At 43.9% G+C, this 22,362-nt stretch overlaps 1 protein-coding gene across 1 annotated transcript; it reads right to left on the bottom strand.

Moving 5' to 3' along the window:
- Nucleotides 1-17,415: 17,415 nt before the first annotated feature.
- LOC120986880 (speriolin-like) lies at nucleotides 17,416-22,028 on the bottom strand. The gene is made up of 6 exons (XM_040415569.1): nucleotides 21,783-22,028; nucleotides 20,945-20,983; nucleotides 19,491-19,529; nucleotides 18,919-18,963; nucleotides 18,160-18,302; nucleotides 17,416-17,905 (listed from the first exon to the last, which is right to left on the bottom strand). The coding sequence occupies exons 1-6, from the start codon at nucleotides 22,012-22,014 to the stop codon at nucleotides 17,573-17,575; spliced, it is 831 nt and encodes a 276-aa protein (XP_040271503.1). The 5' UTR covers nucleotides 22,015-22,028; the 3' UTR covers nucleotides 17,416-17,572.
- Nucleotides 22,029-22,362: the final 334 nt, after the last annotated feature.

Below are 22,362 nucleotides of genomic sequence, written 5' to 3'. Positions count from 1 at the left end.
GGGAAGGATACAGAAAGCTGTCTCAGAGATTTCAGTTGTCTGTTTCCACAGTTAGGACCATATTGAGTAAATGGAAGACCACAAGCTCAGTTCAAGTTAAGGCTCGAAGTGGCAGACCAAGAAAAATCTCGGATAGACAGAAGCGACGAATGGTGAGAACAGTCAGAGTCAACCCACAGACCAGCACCAAAGACCTACAACATCATCTTGCTGCAGATGGAGTCACTGTGCATCGTTCAACCATTCGGCGCACTTTACACAAGGAGATGCTGTATGCGAGAGTGATGCAGAGGAAGCCTTTTCTCGCCCACAGCACAAAAAGTGCCGCTTGAGGTGGGCTAAAGCACATTTGGACAAGCAGCTTCATTTTGGAATAAGGTGCTGTGGACTGATGAAACTAAAATTGAGTTATTTGGCCATAACAAGGGGCGTTATGCATGGAGGAAAAAGAGCACAGCATTCCAAGAAAAACACCTGCTACCTACAGTAAAATATGGTGGTGGTTCCATCATGCTGTGGGGCTGTGTGGCCAGTGCAGGGACTGGGAATCTTGTCAAAGTTGAGGGACCCATGGATTCCACTCAGTATCAGCAGATTCTGGAGACCAATGTCCAGGAATCAGTGACAAAGCTGAAGCTGCTTTCAACAAGACAACGACCCTAAACACTGCTCAAAATCCACTAAGGCATTTATGCAGAGGAACAAGTACAACGTTCTTGAATGGCCATCTCAGTCCCCAGACCTGAATATAATTGGAAATCTGTGGTGTGACTTAAAGAGAGCTGTCCATGCTCGGAAGCCATCAAACCTGAATGAACTAAAGATGTTTTGTAAAGAGGAATGGTCCAAAATACCTTCAACCAGAATCCAGACTCTCATTGGAACCTACAGGAAGCGTTTAGAGGCTGTCATTTCTGCAAAAGGAGGATCTACTAAATATTGATTTCATTTATTTTTTGTGGTGCCCAAATTTATGCACCTGCCTAATTTTGTTTAAACAATTATAGCACACTTTCTGTAAATTCAATAAACTTCATTTCACTTCTCAAATATCACTGTGTGTGTCTCTTATATGATATATTTAACTGACATTTTTTATCGTAACAACCAACGATTTATACAGGAAAATCATGACGATTAACAAGGTTGCCCAAACTTTCGCATCCCACTGTATGCCCCTCTTACCTCGGGCTGTGCAGTAATTACAGTAAAAAACGTACTTTTATTATATATAAATTTCTTCACTACCAGCAAGTTGGGCGGACTTGCTGGTAGCCGCCGCATTCTCTGTTTGAAAAAACGCCCCCTCCTCCACTTGATTGACAGAGCCAGCGAGCGCTCTCCTCCTCTCGCTGGCCCTGCCTGCAGCCTCAAATCCCGCGCCTGCGCCGTACAGGTTGTCATTCGGTGCAGGCGCTCTGAGAGAAGGACGGCCGCTCCTTCTTCAGAGGTCTTCTCTTCCAGGTGTAGGGCTGACGTGTGCATTCGGCCTAATGCAGCGGGTGTGAACCATTGTGTCAACTAACAGATTTGACTTGAGATAATGTCAGAGGCCATGTTATATCCACTTTCCATGTACCCGATTTATGCTCAATAAATATTTTTTTTACAAGACGGTGAGTGCCATATCTTTCTGCTATTTTGGACATTATTTATGGACATATGAGTGTGGATGGGGGTGTGAATGTTGTAGAGGAGGTTTCGGTAGTGCCAGTTTACACTAGATTGGACTTTGGGTTAATCTAAGGGCATTATTCTGGTAGAACCCTGGTACTCACCCTTTAACCCCTATGCTCTTGAAAAAGGGATATTCTCCCGAAACGCGTCGAGCTGAATCAATAAAATACTTCCTATATACATTGGAACCCCGGTGTCATCCTTTTGGGGACCAGGAAGTTACTACTACATCATTTGAAGCGACCTCGGCGGGGGAGGCTGAGGTATAGGTGTCTTGAGCTTTATCCTATGCCCTCCTGCCCGGTGAAATAAGTGCAATTTTTTTACCAAGATAACAATAGTGTATTCCACTATAACTGCACAATTTTATTAATAGTACTGGAGTTTATGTGGCGCCCCCTGGGTTTCATCAGGACACCTAAATTACCCGGCTCACCAGCAATTTTATTCTAACCTCAGTCCACTAGTTGGTACTGAATTTCCCCCTTTTTTCTAGGGGGTCCTTGGGGAGCTGCCTATTTTTCTCCATCCTATATACATTCCTCTCACTTCTGTCCTCTTTTCACACCAATTTGTGGTTATCCCTTGGCGCCTTATTCCTTCCACTTTCCCTCAACCCCCCTATTTTGTACATTTGTGCAGAATATTCCGTCTCCAAAACTTTTTTTCTCTTTGCATAATCTAGTAATAGGTTTGTATTGTAGAGCAACTATGTGATTCTTCATGTCAATTTTCAGCTAAGCGAAATTGCGAAATTCTTTGGGCTTGATGTGAGTGACTATGTGGGGATCGTAGACTTGCAGTGAAAGTGGGAAAACACTGCCCTGCAGTTTGGATAAGATGCTACAGACTTCTCTCCAGAAGGGTTTTACTAGGTGACACGTCCACCATATGTGTATGAACGAGCCCTCTGTATCCAAACATCTCCAGCACTTTGATGAGGAGGCGGAGAAGATCTTATGCAACCTTGTCGGGGTGTAGTACCATCTAGTGACTAACTTGTAATAGTTCTCTTGGAGGTGTACACACCTAGAGATTTTGTTAGTTTGTGATAATAGTGTTTTAGTTTGTTTTGAGGATAACGTGACATTTAAGTCATTCTCCCAGCTCCTAATAAAAGCAGGCGAGTATGATTTGGATACTTCGAGGAGAGAAGAATATATTTTGGAAATTTTCTTACTCGGTTCAGTTTTTCCCATAGTCATTTGTTCGAAGTGTGTGGGGGAGCTGTGGTTATGTATCTGTATTCCGACAGTGGATTTTAGAATGTGGGCGTATTGAAATGGTGTTAGGTTCTTTATTTGAAGTTGGTCCAGAGCTGCATCCTCGTCATCTTGAGGACTTGATACTAAATCAAGAATTGGGGTTAGGTTCCCCTTTAGTCCTTCTCCCAGCGTGGATCTAAACTCAGGGGTGGAATCCCACATAATGTCTCTGACCTGTAATAATGGTGAAATCTGATCTGATAACAATTTCTCCGATACACTCGCATTCACACTTTTGAGGGTGTTACTTGTAAGGGGGTTGGTTATATGTTTCATGGTTTCCTGTCTGTGTCTCCTAATTAAAGCTAAGGAGCGCAGAGGGATCCCTGCCAGGTCTTGTTCCAATGCTACCTATAATCCTCTTTGTCTAATAGTTGTAATTTATTTCTCATCTGAAGTTCAGATGAGAAATAAATTACAACTATTAGACAAAGAGGATTATAGCACTATATTAGCTAAATTGCTCTTTATTAGTTTTTTTTCGAATATTCGCTATATTGCTATATATTCTTGTTTTAGAATATTACAAATATTCGAAAAAACGAAGTTATAGCAATATAGCGAATATTTGAAAAAAACTAAACGAATACAGAGCAATTTAGCTAATATAGTGCTATAATCTTCTTTGTCTAAGTTGTAAGTTGAAAAATTCGCATTACGAAAATTCGCATATTACACGATCATTACCTTGCCAATTTTTCGAGTAAAAAAATTGTAGAACATAACGAATATTCGAATTTGCAAATATTCTACAAAATATTAGCGAAATATCGCAAATTCGAATATGACCCCTGCCGCTCATCACTAGTTGTCAGCCTAGTTCTCCAGGAACCCCTTCTTTCTACACCAGTTCTTTACCTCCCTAATCTCCCGCTGCTTCTCTGCTGTGGCATGTGGTACTGGTACTACTTCAGAAAGTAATAAATTTGAGGCCCTTGCCCTAATCTTATGGCCTAAGTTCCTGAAATAAATTTTAAGGACTTTCCGCCAACTTTTAAATTTGTCATTGGTAGCAATGTGCACCTTGACTTCTGGGTACAACCAGTTTTTCCCAGCAATTCATCAACCTGATCCGTCATACACAGTTTGATGATCTTGGTCTTTGTACTGCCCTATCTGTACCCTCAAAAATGAAATTCCACACTACCACCACCTGTCTGGCTTGCCTTGAACTCTTAATTCCCTCCTTAAAGCCTTTTTACATGGGCTGAGGATCGGGGCAGTTGTCGGCAAACAAAAAATCTATATGGGAAAGAGCAATCGCAGTAGCGTACTCTTGTCCTCATACACAGGGGATGATTGCTGCTTGATAATAGGAAATTTATGGGAATGAACAGTTTGTTCCTGATAATTGCCTGCAAGGCATCCCATGTAAAATGGCCTTTACTGGAGTAGATATTCCTCTGGTTGTCATGTCCGTCTTGCTCCACACCACTGCAAGCAGCGTTTTTCTGTCCGCGATGGGGATGCAACGGAATACATTCTGGTGCATTCCGTTTTGTTCAGTTTTGTCCAAAACGGAAGCGTTTTGTTCGCTATTGAGATCCTATGACGGATCTCAATAGCGGAATTGAAAAACGCTAGTGTGAAAGTAGCCTAAGGCCCCTTTTCACATGGGCAAGTATTCCACACGGGTGCAATGCGTGAGGTGAACGCATTGCACCCGCACTTAATCCTGAACCATTCATTTCAATGGGGCTGTGTACATGAGCAATGTTTTTCACGCATCACTTGTGCGTTGCGTGAACTATATTCTGCGTTTTTTCACGAAACGCAGGCCCCATAGAAATGAATGGGGCTGCGTGAAAATCGCACCCTATCCATACTTGCTTGCAAGTATTATGTCAATTAAGGGTTAAAAAATAATAAAAACATTACTCCCCTCATCCACTTGATCGCGCAGCTGGGACCCTCTTCTTTGTTCTTCTTGAAGGACCCGCAAAAGGACATTCGCTGACATCATCGCGCTCACCATGTGGTAAGTGCAGTGACGTCATCGCAGGCCCTGCTGAATGAAGATAGAAGGTATCTTCATTCAGCAGGACCTGCACCACATGGCGGACAGAAAAACGCTGCAGGCAGCGTTTTGGTGTGCGCCTCCAGAGTGGAATGGAGGCAAACTGATGCATTCTGAGCGGACCCTTTTCTATCCAGAATGCATTAGGGCAAAACTGATCCGTTTTGGACCGCTTGTGAGAGCCCTGAACGGATCTCAGAAACGGAAAGCCAAACGCTAGTGTGAAAGTAGCCTTAGTACTACCAGTGCTAGAAGAGCTAATAATTCACCGCTCCGCGGTCCTACTGTGCTGATTAGCGCTTCTGTAATTGAAGTTATACTTCTAGAGGATAATGGGCAAAAATATCTGGGCTCTGCTAGAAGATTGGGGAGTAGTGTAGAGCCATGGAAAAGACACATGGGTTGTATTATAGAGGCTGGCCGACATTATGGGCACTACCATAGGGCATTGCTATTTCATTATTGCATTGTGGGCTTGTAAACGTTTATGGCTAATTCTATGTGGTAAAAATATAGAGACTGCAGCACTCTTAAAGGGAACCTGTCACCAGGATTTTGGGTATAGAGCTGAGGACATGGGTTGCTAGATGGCCGCTAGCACATCCGCAATACCCAGTCCCCATAGCTCTGTGTGCTTTTATTGTGTAAAAAAAACCCGATTTGATACATATGCAAATTACCCCGAGATGAGTCCTGTCCCTGACTGATCTCAGGGACAAGACTCATCTCAGGGACAGGACTCATCTCAGGGACAGGACTCATCTCAGGGACAGGACTCATCTCAGGCTAATTTGCATATGTATCAAATCGTTTTTTTTTACACAATAAAAGCACACAGAGCTATGGGGACTGGGTATTGTGGATGTGCTAGCGGCCATCTAGCAGCCCATGTCCTCAGCTCTATACACAGAATCCCGGTGACAGGTTCCCTTTAAGTCTTCAAAAATACTTTTTTCACCAAAATGTTTCGACCTTACATGGTCTTTTTCAAGCAACAAGTGAGGTGTGCATGCATAGATATATACCCTCCCGGAGTATCACATGACCATCTACATAATCAATATGCTAATCATATATAACTCGCTGTGTACCTAAATATCAGAATCATTGTTCTGCAGACTTGCCTGTTTCAATCTGCAAAAATTCCATGATTATATAATAATATTTGTCAAATATACAGTATCATCCAATCAATAATCATAATAATGTGCTTACTGTGCGTGCTAGGTAGGAATCCTTGAGGGCATAATGATCACTGTTGAGAGAAGGCTCCACTGCTAGGCCCGGCGTGTCTTGAACGCCAGTGTGCCTGCTGCCTGCATCCCTGTAGCTTAGGGGAAGTGAGGGATCACGTTCTATGTTGGATTCCAATGCACATGTGTCCTCTACTAGGAATCATATTAAGGCACTAATATGAGAGATGGAGCAATAGTTGTGCAGGGATCCAGAGGGATGTGGGTGCTGGGGACTGGGTAAGTATTGTCTATAAGAGGGGCCTGGGCATTGTGGGCGTTATTTGTACTATTGGTTAACCCCTTTAACCCTTTTCAGTAGTCCTCTGCGGTACTGCACTGGCACTATGAAATATCTACAAGATGGCACCTCTGTGACAGTATTAGGTTTGGCCCTAGTGTTTTGACAGTCAGTGAGCACAATTCAGGGGTGTCGATAGGTCTGTGAAATCAGAACTATATACCTTATTATCTTGGACACCAGAACTGATTTTGCAGTGACTCAGGATATAATAGGAAAAAATGTCCTCCGTGACTATAACTTTTTGAGTGCCAGCTAGTTGTGGCAGTGATGCAGACACCCCTGTTCTATACCAATATAAATATTCTAAGCAATTCATCAATGTCTCAATAACCCTGACGTGTACGGCACTGGAATACAGAAGTGGGGCCTGGTGCAAAATTGTATCAACAATTATAGACTCTCAGTGCTGGGACTGGCACATGGGGGTGTTGTTATAGGAGTTTCCTCCCTTTTAGATAGATATTGGACAAAGTCAGTAAATTGAAGTGATATTGGCAATGTCTTAGGGGTTTCTACACTGTTGAAGGTTTTCCCATTTCCATTTTGGTATGGGACCCTCTGTCTTCTAAGGGAAATCAAGAGCCTATACGACTTTATTAATTCTCCAGCTCTCCCACCTTGGTGGTCCATCAAAGACCCATTTATAGTACATATTTTAGTTTATAGCATAGAAGAGCGCAACAAGCTGGTGGTTCTAGGTTACATTGTATTCCCCCTCTCCTCTGCTCCTATCAGTGAAAGACAATGCGGTGATCAAAGGGCATTTGTTGGAGGCCAGGTGATCTTCCCTAAAAAACACATTGTGGTCAATAATAGACGTCTGTTAATGAGATTGTTCCACAATTGATGTTGGTTCAAAGGTTACAAAGCAATGATGATCCCATGAGTGTTAACTTTTCACTGATAACGAGATGTTACTGCGCCCAGCAGTGGGATTTCAGCTCAGCTTGTTGTCAATGGAAGTAAGAGGGATATTTAGGGTTAGCTGTGTATTCAACCTGGTGCTTTGATGATCTTACCTCCAGACTTCTAAGACCTCTGAAGACATGATCAAAGGCTTACAAGGAGATGGACACTGCTAGCACAATGGAGTCACTCACTCCAGCAACATAGTTCTTGTTCAGGTGGGGTTGATCATTATCATAGATGATGTGTAACCACAGACTTATCTCCTTCAATACTTCAAATTAATGGGATGTTCCTCCTTTAAAGGATCAGGACAGAGATACCAAGGGGAAATGCTACAGTGATTGTGAATAAAAGGGTTGAGTAAACTCTTGTGTTGTTGGTAATATAATAAATGCATGGTGATAACAACAAACTATAATAACAAAATATAACTCAATAATCCATCGATTACTATAGCATGCGAAAGAAGTAAATATACAAATAGACAAAATAGGGCCACATTTGGCTGTACCTCTAAAGGGTGCTAAACTGGGCAATTTACCAATAGTCCCAGCTATTAGTGGGCCCCTGAAGACTGGAAAATACTAAAACCACCTAATAATAAATAGACATTATTTGGGAGTTCACGTGAGCTTTTTAATCCCTTAGGGGGCAGTATATGGTCGTGCAACAGCTGTCGCGGTCAGGTTCGCAGAGTAGCAGTGATCCCACAGAGAATGAATGAGATTGTTGCTCAAGTCGTAAGAAATCAAGTTGCATGACCAGTGTCGCCCGTGTAGCCATACTTTTAGAGGGTTATTCCCATCTCAGATAATGGGGGCATATTGCTAGTATATGCCCCCCACTTATCTGATAGGTGCGGGTCCCAGAGATGGGACCTGCACCTATCTCGTAAACTGAGCCTGAAAAGTGAAGGAGGGCGCACTGCGCATGCGTGACCACCCTCCATGAATTTCTATGGGCCTCCGAAAATACCCGAGCACTGGAGCGGTGCGCTCCCATTCACTTCAATGGGGCCGACGGAAATAGCCCAGCTATTTTCGGTGGCACCATAGAAATTAATGGCGGGCGGCCACGCATGCACTTTTCCGGCTCAGTTTACGAGATAGGTGTGAGTCCCAGAGGGACCTGCACCTATCAGACAATGGAGGCATATACTAGCAATATATCCCCATTGTCTGAGATGGGAATACCCCTTTAATTTTCTTTTATGCATATTGGTTTTTTTTCCTCCCCACCTTCCAAGACCCAATTTTTTTTTTACTTTTCTGTTCACATAGCCTCATAAGGGCTTATTTTTTGCGGGACAAAAGTTTAAGAAATAATTATTTGGATACTGTGTACTATTTGTGCATCATATGGTGGTTTATGTGGGCGCTATATAGCAGATTGGTGGTATTATGTAGGCTTAAATAGCAAGAACGACTCTAGGTACTACTTTGTATGTTGCCCAGATTGCAAATGTCTATGTCCCTGTATGTAGTACTGCAGACGATGCACCACTCGCACTATTCATAATAATAATCATAATCTTTATCTATATAGTGCCAACATATTCCACAGAACTTTACAATCAGACGATATATGTACAGACAAAATCAGAGAGTAACAAACTAATCAACAACTTACAAAAAGCTTACAATCTATAAGGAAGTAGCACAAGAAGTCCTTGTTTTGTACAATGGTCCAGCCATCTCTTCTAAAAAAAAAAAAAACTAAACAAAAAAACAAGATAATACATATAAAGCCAGGCACTCAGCCAGTATATATGTGTATGCATGGATATAACATGCATATGAGTACATAGAGCGTGGATATGACTGCTAAATGAAGGGATCAGGTTCTCGGCAATAATGTGGAATGTTGTGTAAATAGAGAATGAAGGTATAATAAGAAAAGTGAAAGTCCTGCCTAAAACAATGGGGGATTTATCATAGACCAGCATTTTACGCTCTGTGATATCCGCTAATTTATGACAAGGCACATACCTTGCCATAAATTAGGCACATCCTCTCACAGTCTGTGAACCGAAAGTGAATTTGTCAGCTTAGAGCTGACGTAGATTTCCATCTTCTTTTAGACATGCTGTAGGAGTGTTTTTCAGCAACTGGAACACGGCAGACTGGTCAGGGTTGAGGGAAAGCTGCATGGAGCAAAGTACAAACTTATTCTTAATGAAAACCTGATCCAGAGCTCTCTGGACCTCAGACTGAGCAGAAGGTTCACCTTCCAAGAAGACAAACTCTATGAATGTCCTTGAGTGGCCAAGCCAGAACCATGACTTGAATCCAATCGAACATCTCTGGAAAGACCTGAAAATGGAGGTCCATCAACATTACCTATCCAACCTGACAGAGCTCGAGAGAATAGCAGAAAATCCCCAAATCCAGGTGTAAACCTTGTGGAATCATACCCAAGAAGACCGGAGGCTGTAATCACTGCCAAAGGGGCTTCAACTAAGTCCTGAGCAAAGGGTCTGAAAACTTAGGTCAATGCTAGATTTTAGTTTTTTCTTTTCAATGATTTAGCAAAGATTCCTAACATTCTGTTTCCACTTTCTCATTATACGGTATTGAATGCAGAATGATGGGGGAAAACGTGATTTTAGAAAAAAATTTTTTAGCACAACGCCACAATAAAATGTGAAAAAAGTGAAAGGGTCTGAAGACTTTCCGAATGCACTGTATTTTAGAAATGTAGGAAACAGCTCATTATACAAATATGAATCTTCAATTACATAAAACTAGAAAACCCCTTTTACTTACCTCTGTCGAGGAGGTCCTGTCATGTCTCGTCACTGGCTACCTGTGCATTCGTCTAACAGCTTTAGGGCGTATGGTATTGTTCTTGTCAGTTCATTAAAATGATCATGGTACTTTTTTGAATGCTGATCTTTGACCTCAGTCACTGACCTGAACAGTAAGAGACCTAAAACCTAAGACCTGTTGTCTCAAAGGGGTTTTCCAGCTTCAGGGACTTTTTAAAAATCCCCTGCACTGTGTTGTACCTGGTGAAAAACTCTGCTGCTTAGGGTACTTTCACACTAGCGGCAGGACGGATCCGAAAGGCTGTTCATCTTGTCGGATCCGTCCTGCTGCTATTTTGCCGTGCTGCCGGACTGCAGCTCCGTCCCCATTGACTATAATGGGGACGGGGTGGGGACGGCAGTGCGCGGTGAGAGGCCGCCGGACTAAAAAGTCGGACATGCAGTACTTTTAGTCCGGCGGCCTCTCACTGCGCACTGCCGTGCTGCGCCGGAGCTCCGCCCCCCAGTCCCCATTATAGTCAATGGGGACGGAGCGGCAGTCCAGCGGCACGGCGAAATAGCGGCAGGATGGATCCGACAGGGTGAACAGCCTGTCGGATCCGTCCTGCCGCTAGTGTAAAAGTAGCCTTAACTGCTCCATTCCGGCTCCCTGTTTCTCTTCAGTGGTCTCCCAGTGCCTACCCTGAAAAACTCCGGATGGACTTGGTCACTTGGCCTCAGCAATGATGTGTCTCCAAGTAACATGTCACTGCTGGGTCATGTGCAGTCTGGGGACACATATATTCCTCAACTAATGTACGTCATCTAGGCTTACACAATGTATAACAATAATTTATGAATATTCCTGAAAAATCATTGAAGCGGTATAAAACTAATAACATTAATCATCACATAAGGAATAGCTGCTTACAAAAATGTACATAAAGAAATGAATAATGCAGATTAATCCGTCTGGGCTGGGATTTCGTATGAAAGCCTTATAAAATGAAAAAGCAAAGTGATTGTACGCCCTCTACTGGTGCGTAAAAACGCACTTCTTCTACCTCCATTTAGCCCTAGATTACATGAATACTGCACCTAGTGGCGAATCTTGGAAATGCTGGTGTACAATTTCTTATATTTAGCTTCTGGGGGACACTGGTTCACATTAGGGAGATCAAGCTGATGTAGGGAGTCCCACAGGCGCTGCTCTCTGGGAAAAGTATGTCAATGAGTTCTCCTCCAGAATAAAGAACGTTGTCTCCATGGCGCCATCTATAGGTAGCCAACCTGTAATTCAACATCAGAACCATTTAAGAGCCTTAGGCCTCTTTCACACGACCGTATGGCTATTTCAGTGTTTTGCGGTCCGTTTTTCACGGATCCATTGTTCCGTTTTTTGTTTCCGTTTCGGTTCCGTTTTTCCGTATGGCATATACAGTATGCAGTAATTACATAGAACAAATTGGGCTGGGCATAAAATTTTCAATAGATGGTTCCGCAAAAAACAGAATGGATACAGAAGGCATTTCCGTATGCATTCCGTTTTTTTTTGCGGACCCATTGACTTTAATGGAGCCACGGAACGTGATTTGCGGCCAAATATAGGACATGTTCTATCTTTGCACAGAACGGAGATACGGAAACACGGAAACGGAATGCATATGGAGTACATTCCGTTTTTTTTGCGGACCCATTGAAATGAATGGTTCCGTATACGGAACGCAAAAAAAACGAGAAAAAAAAACGGTAGTGTGAAAGAGGCCTTAAAGGGGTTCTTTGGGTATTTTACGTAATTTATCCTTTTTACTATCCTGTTTAAGGAGGATTGTATAGTTAGTACTTACCTATCCCTCACTCTGACGATGTAGTGCAAAGGACAGATTACCTAAAATGCCCAGAGAACCCCTCTGAAACATACCTAACCATATCCTCCTCTCTGTTTTGGGTGATGTTCCTGGTCGAGTTGACTTATAAAGCAGCTACCTATAGGTGGCACTAGGGAGCCCCTTTTTTTTTTTCCTTGGAAAACAAATTTGCATAATTCCTGTTATTGAAATGATTCCTTTGGTAGGGAGACAAAACCTCACATGAGGGTGCATCCCAGCTCCACATCAGATTTGTATATGTACAAATAAATTCTGTAATCTCATGTTATGCCACCAATTATAGAGCACTATGCATATGAAATAGGGTTAAAGTGACAGTATAGAGCCAGAGGAGTTGAACAGACTTCTACATAGAGCAGCTTTGTGGGAAGAGGTTCAGTATTATCTGCAATTTGTTCATGTAAGTCCCTTCTCAGGAGTCGAGTAGGCGGTACTACTCAGTGAATGGCGGCTAGCTATCTCTGTATGCACGTTCGTACATTCACTGACTGGGTGCATAGCAATACCATAACCATCAGCCGAATGTATGATAGATGGGTACAGGAGGAGAGAGGACCCCGACCGCGAGGATTTACAATATACAAGATGCTTCATTAGTTCTTCTGCAAACTGGTGACCCTAAACACCAAGTCGTTCCACCAAACAATGGTTAAAGAAGAATAAAGTTAAAGGGGGAATTTATCATAGACCCGAGTTTTTGCCAGTCTATAATATCCCGTGCTGCCTGAATATGTGCCTAATTTATAAGAAGGTGCAGACCATGCGCCTGAACAGAAATTTATGGCAGCTCAGAGCTGCCATAGATTTCTGCCTTCATGTACGCCTGAAGATAAATTTCCCACCCCTACTCACCCTCATCAGGCCCCCTTTTCAGGAAAGTGGTGAAGGTGTCATTAGAAAGGCCAAAAACATGGGGTTTGCAAGTTTTGTACACTTGAAAAGTGTCATGGGGGGGGGGGGGGTAAAGGTTTAACCCAAGGTTTTGGGATGGTCAAGTCAAAGTCCTGATCTTAATCCAATAGAAAAGTTGTGGAAGGACCTGAAGCGAGCGCTTCATGGGAGGAAACCCACCAACATAGTAGAGCTGAAGCTGTTTTGCACAAGGGGGTCACACCAGATACTGAAAGCAAAGGTTCACATACTTTTGCCACTCACAGACAGGTTCATATTAGATCATTTTCCTCAATAAATAAATGACCAAGTCTAATATTTTTGACTCATTTGATTTGGTCATCTTTATCTACTTTTAGCACTTGTGTGAAAATCTAATCTTCAAAGTAGCCACCTTTTGCTTTGATTACTGCTTTGCACACTCTTGGCATTCTCTTGATGAGCTTCAAGAGGTAGTCCCCTGAAATGGTCTTCCAACAGTCTTGAAGGAGTTCCCAGAGATGGTGTGTCGATCTCTCAGCCACCTCCTGACCCAACGCCGTTTCGCCAGTAATCTGGCTTCTTCTGGGGATCCCCAGAAGAAGACAGATTACTGGCGAAACGTCGTTGGGTCAGGAGGTGGCTGAGAGATCGACACACCACTCAGGGTATGCTTATCCTTTTCTTTTAATCACCAAGTCTGTTTATCCTCACATTTGTCTCCATTTGCCATTGCTTGGGGCTTATTGTCTTGAGGTGTCTTGGTGACTAGCATCTGATTATTATAATATATTTTTCCCTGACTCCTGGTGTGCTGACCTCCCAGCCCCTCCTTGGGTCCTAATCCTCTCCCTTGTGTTCCACCCTTGTGCTGCCTTTTTTTGATCTTCATGTATGTGTTTTACATTGTCAATAAAGTTTATTTATATTTACTATGAAAAGATTTTTGTGCAATTTCTTTGGTGATAGTTAAGGCTTCTTGTGGGTCCGCAATTCTTTGCGATTTTTTCTGTCCGGTAACAATTTGGTAGTCAGATTATTTAATACAGCGGCGGCCACGGCCCCTTCACACTCAGCGGCGCAGGCCCAAGGCTTCACTTCACATACAGTGCGGGCCCCCCTCCCCCGCCTGCATCTCTTACTGCTAGACAGCGCAAGCCGGTATTGCGCTAGTCTAAATAGACATAAGACACGCCTACAAAGTTCTGACCTGATGAGGAGGAGAGAGCGCCTGAGAAACCCCAAGGCAGGCAAGAGGAGCGGCACTGCAGTGCAACTGGGCTTTTCAGGTATGGCTGTGCCCGCTGCCTATGTGCCCCCCTGGCTCAGCCCCAATACTTCACATACAGCGCGGGTGTGGGCGGCCCGCCACCATCTCTTACTGATAGACATCGCAAGCCGGTACAAGCCAGCATTTGAGCGCAGGCAGCGCTTAAAGGGATAACAGGCATGCCCGTCACTGCGCAGGAACTCCTTCCATTAACCCTTTAAGCGCTGCCTGCACTCAGATACAAACAGGCGGGGAAGCTGCAGCGGAGAACCACAAGCCCCAGCAAGCAGACTCTAGGCAGATATTGGCAGGAAGGAAGTGATGAGGACGGGTACAGGTACCGCCACAGGGACTTTTCATTACCCGCCGCCTGCCATTGTGCACAGAGGGATAACAATCTGCAGACATCAATGGCTTCATATTAGAAAAAAATCCACCCGCTTTATGGAAGCAGTGTGCTATGAAATGCACCCAGTGAAAGTTCTCCCTCCTATTAGCTCCCACGCTGCCTGTGTGCCCACCTTGCCCTTGTCAGCGCAGCCCCTGGCCCCTGTCTGTGCCTCCCTGGCTCTTTCAGCACAGCCCCTGACCCTTATCTGCGCCTCCCTGGCCCTAGCCTGTGCCCCCCTGGCCTCTGTCTGTGCCTTCATGGCACCTGTCTGCGCCCCTGGGCCCTTATCTGTGCCCCCCCCCCCTGACCCTTGTCTGCGCCCCTGACCCTTATCTGTGTCTCCCCCTCTGGCCCTTGTCTGCGCCCCTGGCCCTTATCTGTGCCCCCCCATGTCTTTGTTTGCGCCCCTGTGTGCGCCTCCCTGGCCCTTATCTGTGCCACCCTGGCCCTTTCAGTGCAGCCCCTGGCCCTTATCTGCACCCCCCTGGGATGCGGGGGGGGGGGGGGGGGGCTGATCTTGACTAGTCACAGGAGTGTGTGGGTTGCATGGGAGCAGGGTTAAGACTTTGATAGGGCCCCCACAACAATATTATACAATGACACTACATGACAGACAGTGTGTGTGTATATATATATATATATTATATAGGAAAAGGATGGCGTGGCAGCCTGGTCTGGTCTAGATCATGACTAGCCAAAGGAGTGGGGTTTACACAGGAGGAAGGAGTTGCGAACTGCGCCGGGGGGCCCATACAAAAATTTGCTGTGGGGCCCAGTCCCTTCTAGCTACGCCCCTGCAAACTTTCAAGCACTGTATGAACTATACTGCACCTTTACTCTATTGTTCTCATCCTGAGGACTCCAAGCATATGCATTATACAAGTGCTGTAACGCTATCCATCCTGCCTTATCGCGGCGGCTCCTTATTGCATTACACTGCAACCAGGTTCACACAGAGCAGTATGGAAAAGTTTTTAATGCAATCACGAGGTCGAGAAGCTGCAGATCATGGACAGACAAGATCATAGGGTCACATGATGGTGATCGCTCCCACTTTATCTCCCCCACCCCCATATCAGATGATAGGCTTGTATTATGGATCTATATTTTAGCCTAAGGTTGTTCTCACAGTAGTGTTTGGAATCCGGCATTTACTGATACATCGTTGGATACCACCATGTACCACCAGATCCCCATTGACTATAATGGGATCCGGCGGTGATCTGACCACTTTTCTGGCATAAATGCCAGGTTTTGGCCATACAAAAACATGTTGCATGCAATGGTCTTTTGTCTGGCCAACAGCCGGTATTTGTGGTCACGCAGCCGGATTAACATGCCACAGATTTGAACCCGGCCTTAGTCCACCATCCTGCTAAGCCGTAAAAGCTCATGTGGAGCCCAAATTTCTCAACACTGGCTACATCAACCTGGACATATACAAACTTCACATACCACACTAAATGTATGGAATACACATAGTTATAAACAGCACCAGATGATCTTCCATTGGGCTCAGGCTCTGACCAAATTAGGGGCCCAGAAGGTCCAGCAAAAGCCAGCCACATTTGGAGGTAACTTTGGAGCCACTTATCACTAGGGTCTATGGAATGATTCACAAATAACCTATTTGATCTTATTGAGGATGTTCATAATGATAGCAACAGATTACAATAAATGAAAAAAAATCCAGCTCCAAGATAGCGAAGAAGCGTAGCTTTATTTGCGTTTTTTTAAATCTTCAGATAACAGGTCAAGTTCAGTTACGCGTTTCAGACCATAGGTAATTTGCGGTCCTTCCTCATGACATGTTATTTGAAGATTTAAAAAACCGCAAATAAAGCTACGATTCTTCGCTATTTTGGAGCTGGATTTTTCTTCATTTTTTGTCATAAAATGATCGCATTCAAGGGGCGTTATCCAAGCTCAGACAGTGGAGGGGAAGGTGAGAGCTGCCTTATGTTTTTCTTGCAATAGATTACAATGCAATTCAAAGTGGACATGTACATGTCCTGTATACATGGGGGGCCCTCACTATCATACTCTTTGGTGGGGCCAAAGAACCACAGTCCAACATACTGTAACTTATGCCAGTCCTTTGTCCTGGGAGTATTCAGGAAGGTAAGGCAGGGTTCACACGAACGTGTGTGACCCGTGCCTGTGAAGCGGCCCGCAAATAGCGGGCCGCAATGCTTGTTCGCCGGCCGTAGGTCAGCCGCATCGGATCGCGGACGCATTCACTTTAATGGGTCCGCGATCCGGCCGTTCCGCGAAAAGATAGGACTTGTTCTATCTTTTAGCGGAACGGAACAACGGGACGTAACCCCAGGAGGCACTCCGTAGTGCTTCCGAGGGGTCCCGTCCCGTGCGGCCGTTCCGCGATTCCGGATTAGCGGACCCATTGAAGTGAATGGGTCCGCATCCGTGATGCGGAATTCACACGGAACTGTGGCCGTGTATTGCGGCCCGCAATACGGCCACGGGTCACGCACGTTCGTGTGAACTTAGCCTAAGGATCAGAAAACCATAGTTGCTTTCTTTCAGGAAACAGAGCCACACCCGTTCATAGGTTGTGTCTGGTATTGCAGCTCAGCTTCATTGAAGTGAAAGGAACTGAGGTGCAATACCACACACAACTTGTGGACAGGTTTGGTACCATTTTGGGAAGAAAACAGCCACGTTTTTCAAATGGACTATTCACACAGCGTATTTTGACGTTTCACAATCCATGGCATAGGACTCAGTGTCCGTAACAAAATTCTGCCTTCAAATTTCTCCATGTGAAAAGCCCCTAATCCTGTACAAACCCCCATCAGCAGCTGGAGCAGGAAGAGCTCCACTTTTGACCACTTTGTATGAAAGTAAACAAGATTCTTGATCAAAGAAAATGTGACCATAAAAAAGGAGCCTATAGCTTGTATCTTTGATCCATGATTAAATTGAAGAGTTATTAGGTATGATGCACTTATTTATTATTCCTGAAGGTTAATGGAACATGAATGTCACCAGATGAACATGGTGCTCCCATTCTGCGTGGCAAGGAATGCCAGACATTTGAGGATAATCAGGATGTCTTCCACCTTTTCATTGACCATGTACTCGGCTATTATCTTGCTAAGGACTTGTGGATCGTTCACGGACAACATGTCTTCATTTCCAGCCATCAGCCTCTCCTTTATGATTCCGTAGGTGTTGACAAGATATTCTGCATAGTAGGGGTGAACGGTAGGGTCATAGCCCAGCTTCTTCAACTGATCCATTGTTTGATGGTAGCGTTCGCTCAACTCAGATCTTAATTGGTCATCAACCTTGCCAGTTAGTGGACAGGTGGTCACCTGAAACCAAGAAAGATACTTTAAAGGGGTTGTCTGGTTTAGTCAACAATATTTCACATACTATATTAGTGAACTTTGCATTAATCGAGGGAATCCCTTGTTCAGGGAGCAGCTCTCGTTATGAAGAACAAAGCACATGCATGCATTATATGGACGACCCACTAATGTCAATAGGACCTGTGTGATTCGCCATTTCCCATGTTGAGGTGCTGTAATTTCGTATATAATTAGATAGTAGTTTAGGCTTGTGTAACCTGTGTGATCTTCTCTTTTATGTTAGCCACCCGGTATCCATAAAGACGTTGTTGTTCATGGAAGATGGCGCAAAGGATCCTGCGGTCCAACTGAAAAGCAATTTCTCCAACCATCCTCTTACACTGCTTCAGTTTTTCAGGATCTGCAAAAGTTTCATTATAAAAAGAAGCAAATGATATACATTAAAACTGTCAATATTTAAAGGGGTTAAGTCATCAATATCAGAATGGCGGGGTTCCGACACCTGGGATCCCTGCTGATGAGCTGTCAGAGCCACAGCCTCTTCTGAGACCACTGTACATCTGCCAGGAGCCGGCTGCACTCCCCAGAGCTCCAGGGAGAGGCCGCAGTTGATCAGCGGGGTGCCGAGACTCAGACCCCCACTGATGTGATAATGATGACCTAGTCTGAGGATAGGACATCATTAGCTCTACCTGGATAACACCTTATCCACTATATATATTCTCAAGAGCTGCATTCACAATTCTTCTGGTTGGAAACAGTCAACAAGCTTGACAGGCCACTAATAGCTTAGCAACTATAAGACTGCTATATAGTGCCTTGTGTGAAGAAGACAAATCACCAGAACAAGCTATGTACAAATGAAACCAGCAAGAAGCCCTGGGAAATGTCAGCTCTAAAGTCTGCAGACTTGTGACTGCTGCTCAGAAGTATTATACAATGCAGTGATTTGTATCCTGTGGACAGGTGATAAATGTCTATGACTCCTATAACAAGCTGGAGGAGGCAACACTTACCTAGATAGTTTAGGCGGGGATCTGTTGTTGCTTCACATTTGGTATCTAATGTATGAAAAAATGAAAATTAGTTTATAAATATGTTAGAAACCAAGGGCATAGTTATAGGGGGAGCAGAGGTAAATGCCACACGTAGGCCGAGGTGAGGGCCAGCTCCCTTCCACTTGAGAGAGCACTAGTATCATAAATGGCACATGGTAGAGGAGATGCTGTTATAGATTTTGCATTAGAGACCACCAGCTTTGACTATTGAATAAGATGCAAGCAGATGTCATCAACATCTTAATTATCGGGAAAGTTGCAAGAATTGTACCATACGCCTTAGATACAGTACTAAAGCTAACATCGAAGACTACTGGGGTCATTTATCAAACTGGTGTAAAGTAGAACTGGCTTAGTTGCCCATAGTAACCAATCCGATTCCACCTTTCATTTTCTAAAGGAACTGTCAAAAATAAAAGGTGGAATCTGATTGGTTGCTATGGGCAACTAGGCCAGTTCTACTTTAAATGACCCCATATGTTTCTAGCATATGAGGTATATACTGTATATGTTAAAAGAATGTAACTTACTTGGATCTGGATTTGTTCCAGGCAGCTTCAGGTCTTTGTCTAGGACATGGAGATACAGATAAGGTTGAGAATTTGGATCAGATAATATATTTAACACTTTAGTGACCGTCAATATGCCTTTTTACAGAGGTCAATAAGGGGCTTTAGGCTAGGCCGCTGCCTTTTTATGGAGGCCTAGTCTAAGTCCCATACAGATCTCTCTCATGACAGCCGGGTTCCTGCTCTAACGCTGATATGGGCCATTTAAGCCCTTAGATGCCACAGTCAATAGTGACCATGGCATCTTATTGATTTAAAGGGAGGGCACTCCTTCTGTAAGGCAATGGCACCCCACAATTGAGATTAAGTGGTGCTGATGTCTTCTAAGGCCTCCAGACCTGCCTGCAGTATAAGCCTATCAGGATGCACCTCTCTAGCACAGCCTGCTGGTGCCGGTCATCAACATCTTAATTATCGGGAAAGTTGCAAGAATTGTACCATACGCCTTAGATACAGTACTAAAGCTAACATCAAAGACTACTGGTGGTTATTTATCAAACTGGTGTAAAGTAGAACTGGCTTAGTTGCCAATAGTAACCAATCAGATTCCACCTTTCATTTTCTAAAGGAACTGTCAAAAATAAAAGGTGGAATCTGATTGGTTGCTATGGGCAACTAGGCCAGTTCTACTTTAAATGACCCCATATGTTTCTAGCATATGAGGTATATACTGTATATGTTAAAAGAATGTAACTTACTTGGATTTGGATTTGTTCCAGGCAGCTTCAGGTCTTTGTCTAGGACATGGAGATACAGATAAGATTGAGAATTTGGATCAGATAATATATTTAACACTTTAGTGACCGTCAATATGCCTTTTTACAGAGGTCAATAAGGGGCCTTAGGCTAGGCCGCTGCCTTTTTATGGAGGCCTAGTCTAAGTCCCATACAGATCTCTCTCATGACGGCCGGGTTCCTGCTCTAACGCTGATATGAGCCATTTAAGCCCTTAGATGCCACAGTCAATAGTGACCATGGCATCTTATTGATTTAAAGGGAGGGCACTCCTTCTGTCAGCCAATGGCACCCCACAATTGAGATTAAGTGGTGCTGATGTCTTCTAAGGCCTCCAGACCTGCCTGCAGTATAAGCCTATCAGGATGCACCTCTCTAGCACAGCCTGCTGGTGCCGGTCAGTATAGCACTGACAATATAATGCACTGTACTTCATCACAGGGGCTCTGATCGGAGTACAGAGAGAACCACCTCCCTCTGTCTACCATCAGATGCCACGGTTATCTCCAATCCTGGTCATTGCTGCGGGGTCAGCTGCAAGAAGATGTCATAAACATCATCTCCAGCAAAATACCATAAACCTTTATATACTGAATGAAATATTCCAAAACACAGGCTATACATATGGGATCTATTTATCTATCTCTCTATGTATCGCATATGGAGAAAATATAACTTACTTTGATGGGAACGCGTTTCAAGCACCCTCATGTCTTTTTCTATAACATGGAAATACAAAAACAGATAAGGTTGAGAATTTAGATTAGATTATGTATTTATTAGTATATTTGGAAGGAGGGTTAAAACCTGTACGCAAAGGCATAGCTAAAGGGTAGTAATCACAGGCAGGGCCTCTGGGAGCCCATAGGGGGAGATTTATCAAAACTGGTGTAAAGTAGAACTGGCTTAGTTGCCCATAGCAACCAATCAGATTCCACCTTTCATTTTTCACAGCTCCCTTGGATAATGAAAGGTGGAATCTAATTGATTGCTATGGGCAACTAAGCCAGTTTTCCTTTACACCAGTTTGATAAATCTCCCCCATAGTCCTTTCTGTCACAGAAAATAATTAGTAGATGTGTTATAGTTATGTCATTGGCCCAGGAGCCAACATTATTCACTCTCCCTATGGGGCAGCTTATATGAGCTATGGTCACCCTTAACCCCCCAAGCTCTGCAAAAGCTCCTTGACTTAGCCAAAACTTGCTGCTGGTGGCCCATCCATAGCTGTCCATGATCAGTAACACTCCAAAAAGTGTCCGTTGCAAAAAAAAAAAAACTACAACTCCTAACTTCCAGACCATGCTTGGAGTTGTTATTTTGTGTTACATACATATAGACATGAAAATAAAGTGGGAGTGGGTTCTACTTTGTATATAGAATTGCCACTTGGCAGAGATACAGCTTGACACCAGGTCCTATAGAGGTAACACCCTCTGTGGCAAGTGCATCAAATAAAGCACTAACTAAACATCTCTCTGACATTGCTCAAACCTCCATAGTTAAGCACAGGCTTACCCTTTGATTCTTTCTTTGACTTCCTTGGGGGGGACAGGTTTCGAATCTTCCTCTCATGGTCTCTTAAGGTGTCACGAAGCTCCACATTCTCTTGCATGAGACCCATCAGTTTACGAAGTTTGGCGTTCTCAATGAGTAGACGCTCACTCTCTACACTAACTGAGTCTAAATCAGCCTTTGGGATATCAACAGTTTTGTCCATGATGTTTTTTTCAGATGCCGCTGAAGACATTTTGATGGGTTCTCCTTCTGCTGGTCCGAACATACAGGAAGACAATATTCTCAGGAATGTTCCTAGGACATGGTTGATACTGCAGAACAGTGAGAGCTCTGTGAGGTCATCAACTAGGTCACAAAGATGGCCAGCCTGGCATTGAACACTGGACTCAGATCTGATCATCTGGTTGCTAGGAATATGTGTCCCTAGCAACCAGTCTGTCTACACTCAGCGATCTGGTTGCTAGGAATATGTGTCCCTAGCAACCAGTCTGTCTACACTAAGCGTTTTGGTACAAGGCAGAATTAACCCTTGGGTTAGTACCCCACAGAGTCGCCGTGATTTGTGGTACAGATAAAGTAT

Source organism: Bufo bufo, chromosome 1 (genome assembly GCF_905171765.1).
Source record: "Bufo bufo chromosome 1, aBufBuf1.1, whole genome shotgun sequence".
Classification (NCBI taxonomy): domain Eukaryota; kingdom Metazoa; phylum Chordata; class Amphibia; order Anura; family Bufonidae; genus Bufo; species Bufo bufo.
This window is presented reverse-complemented; position numbering and strand designations above follow the sequence as displayed.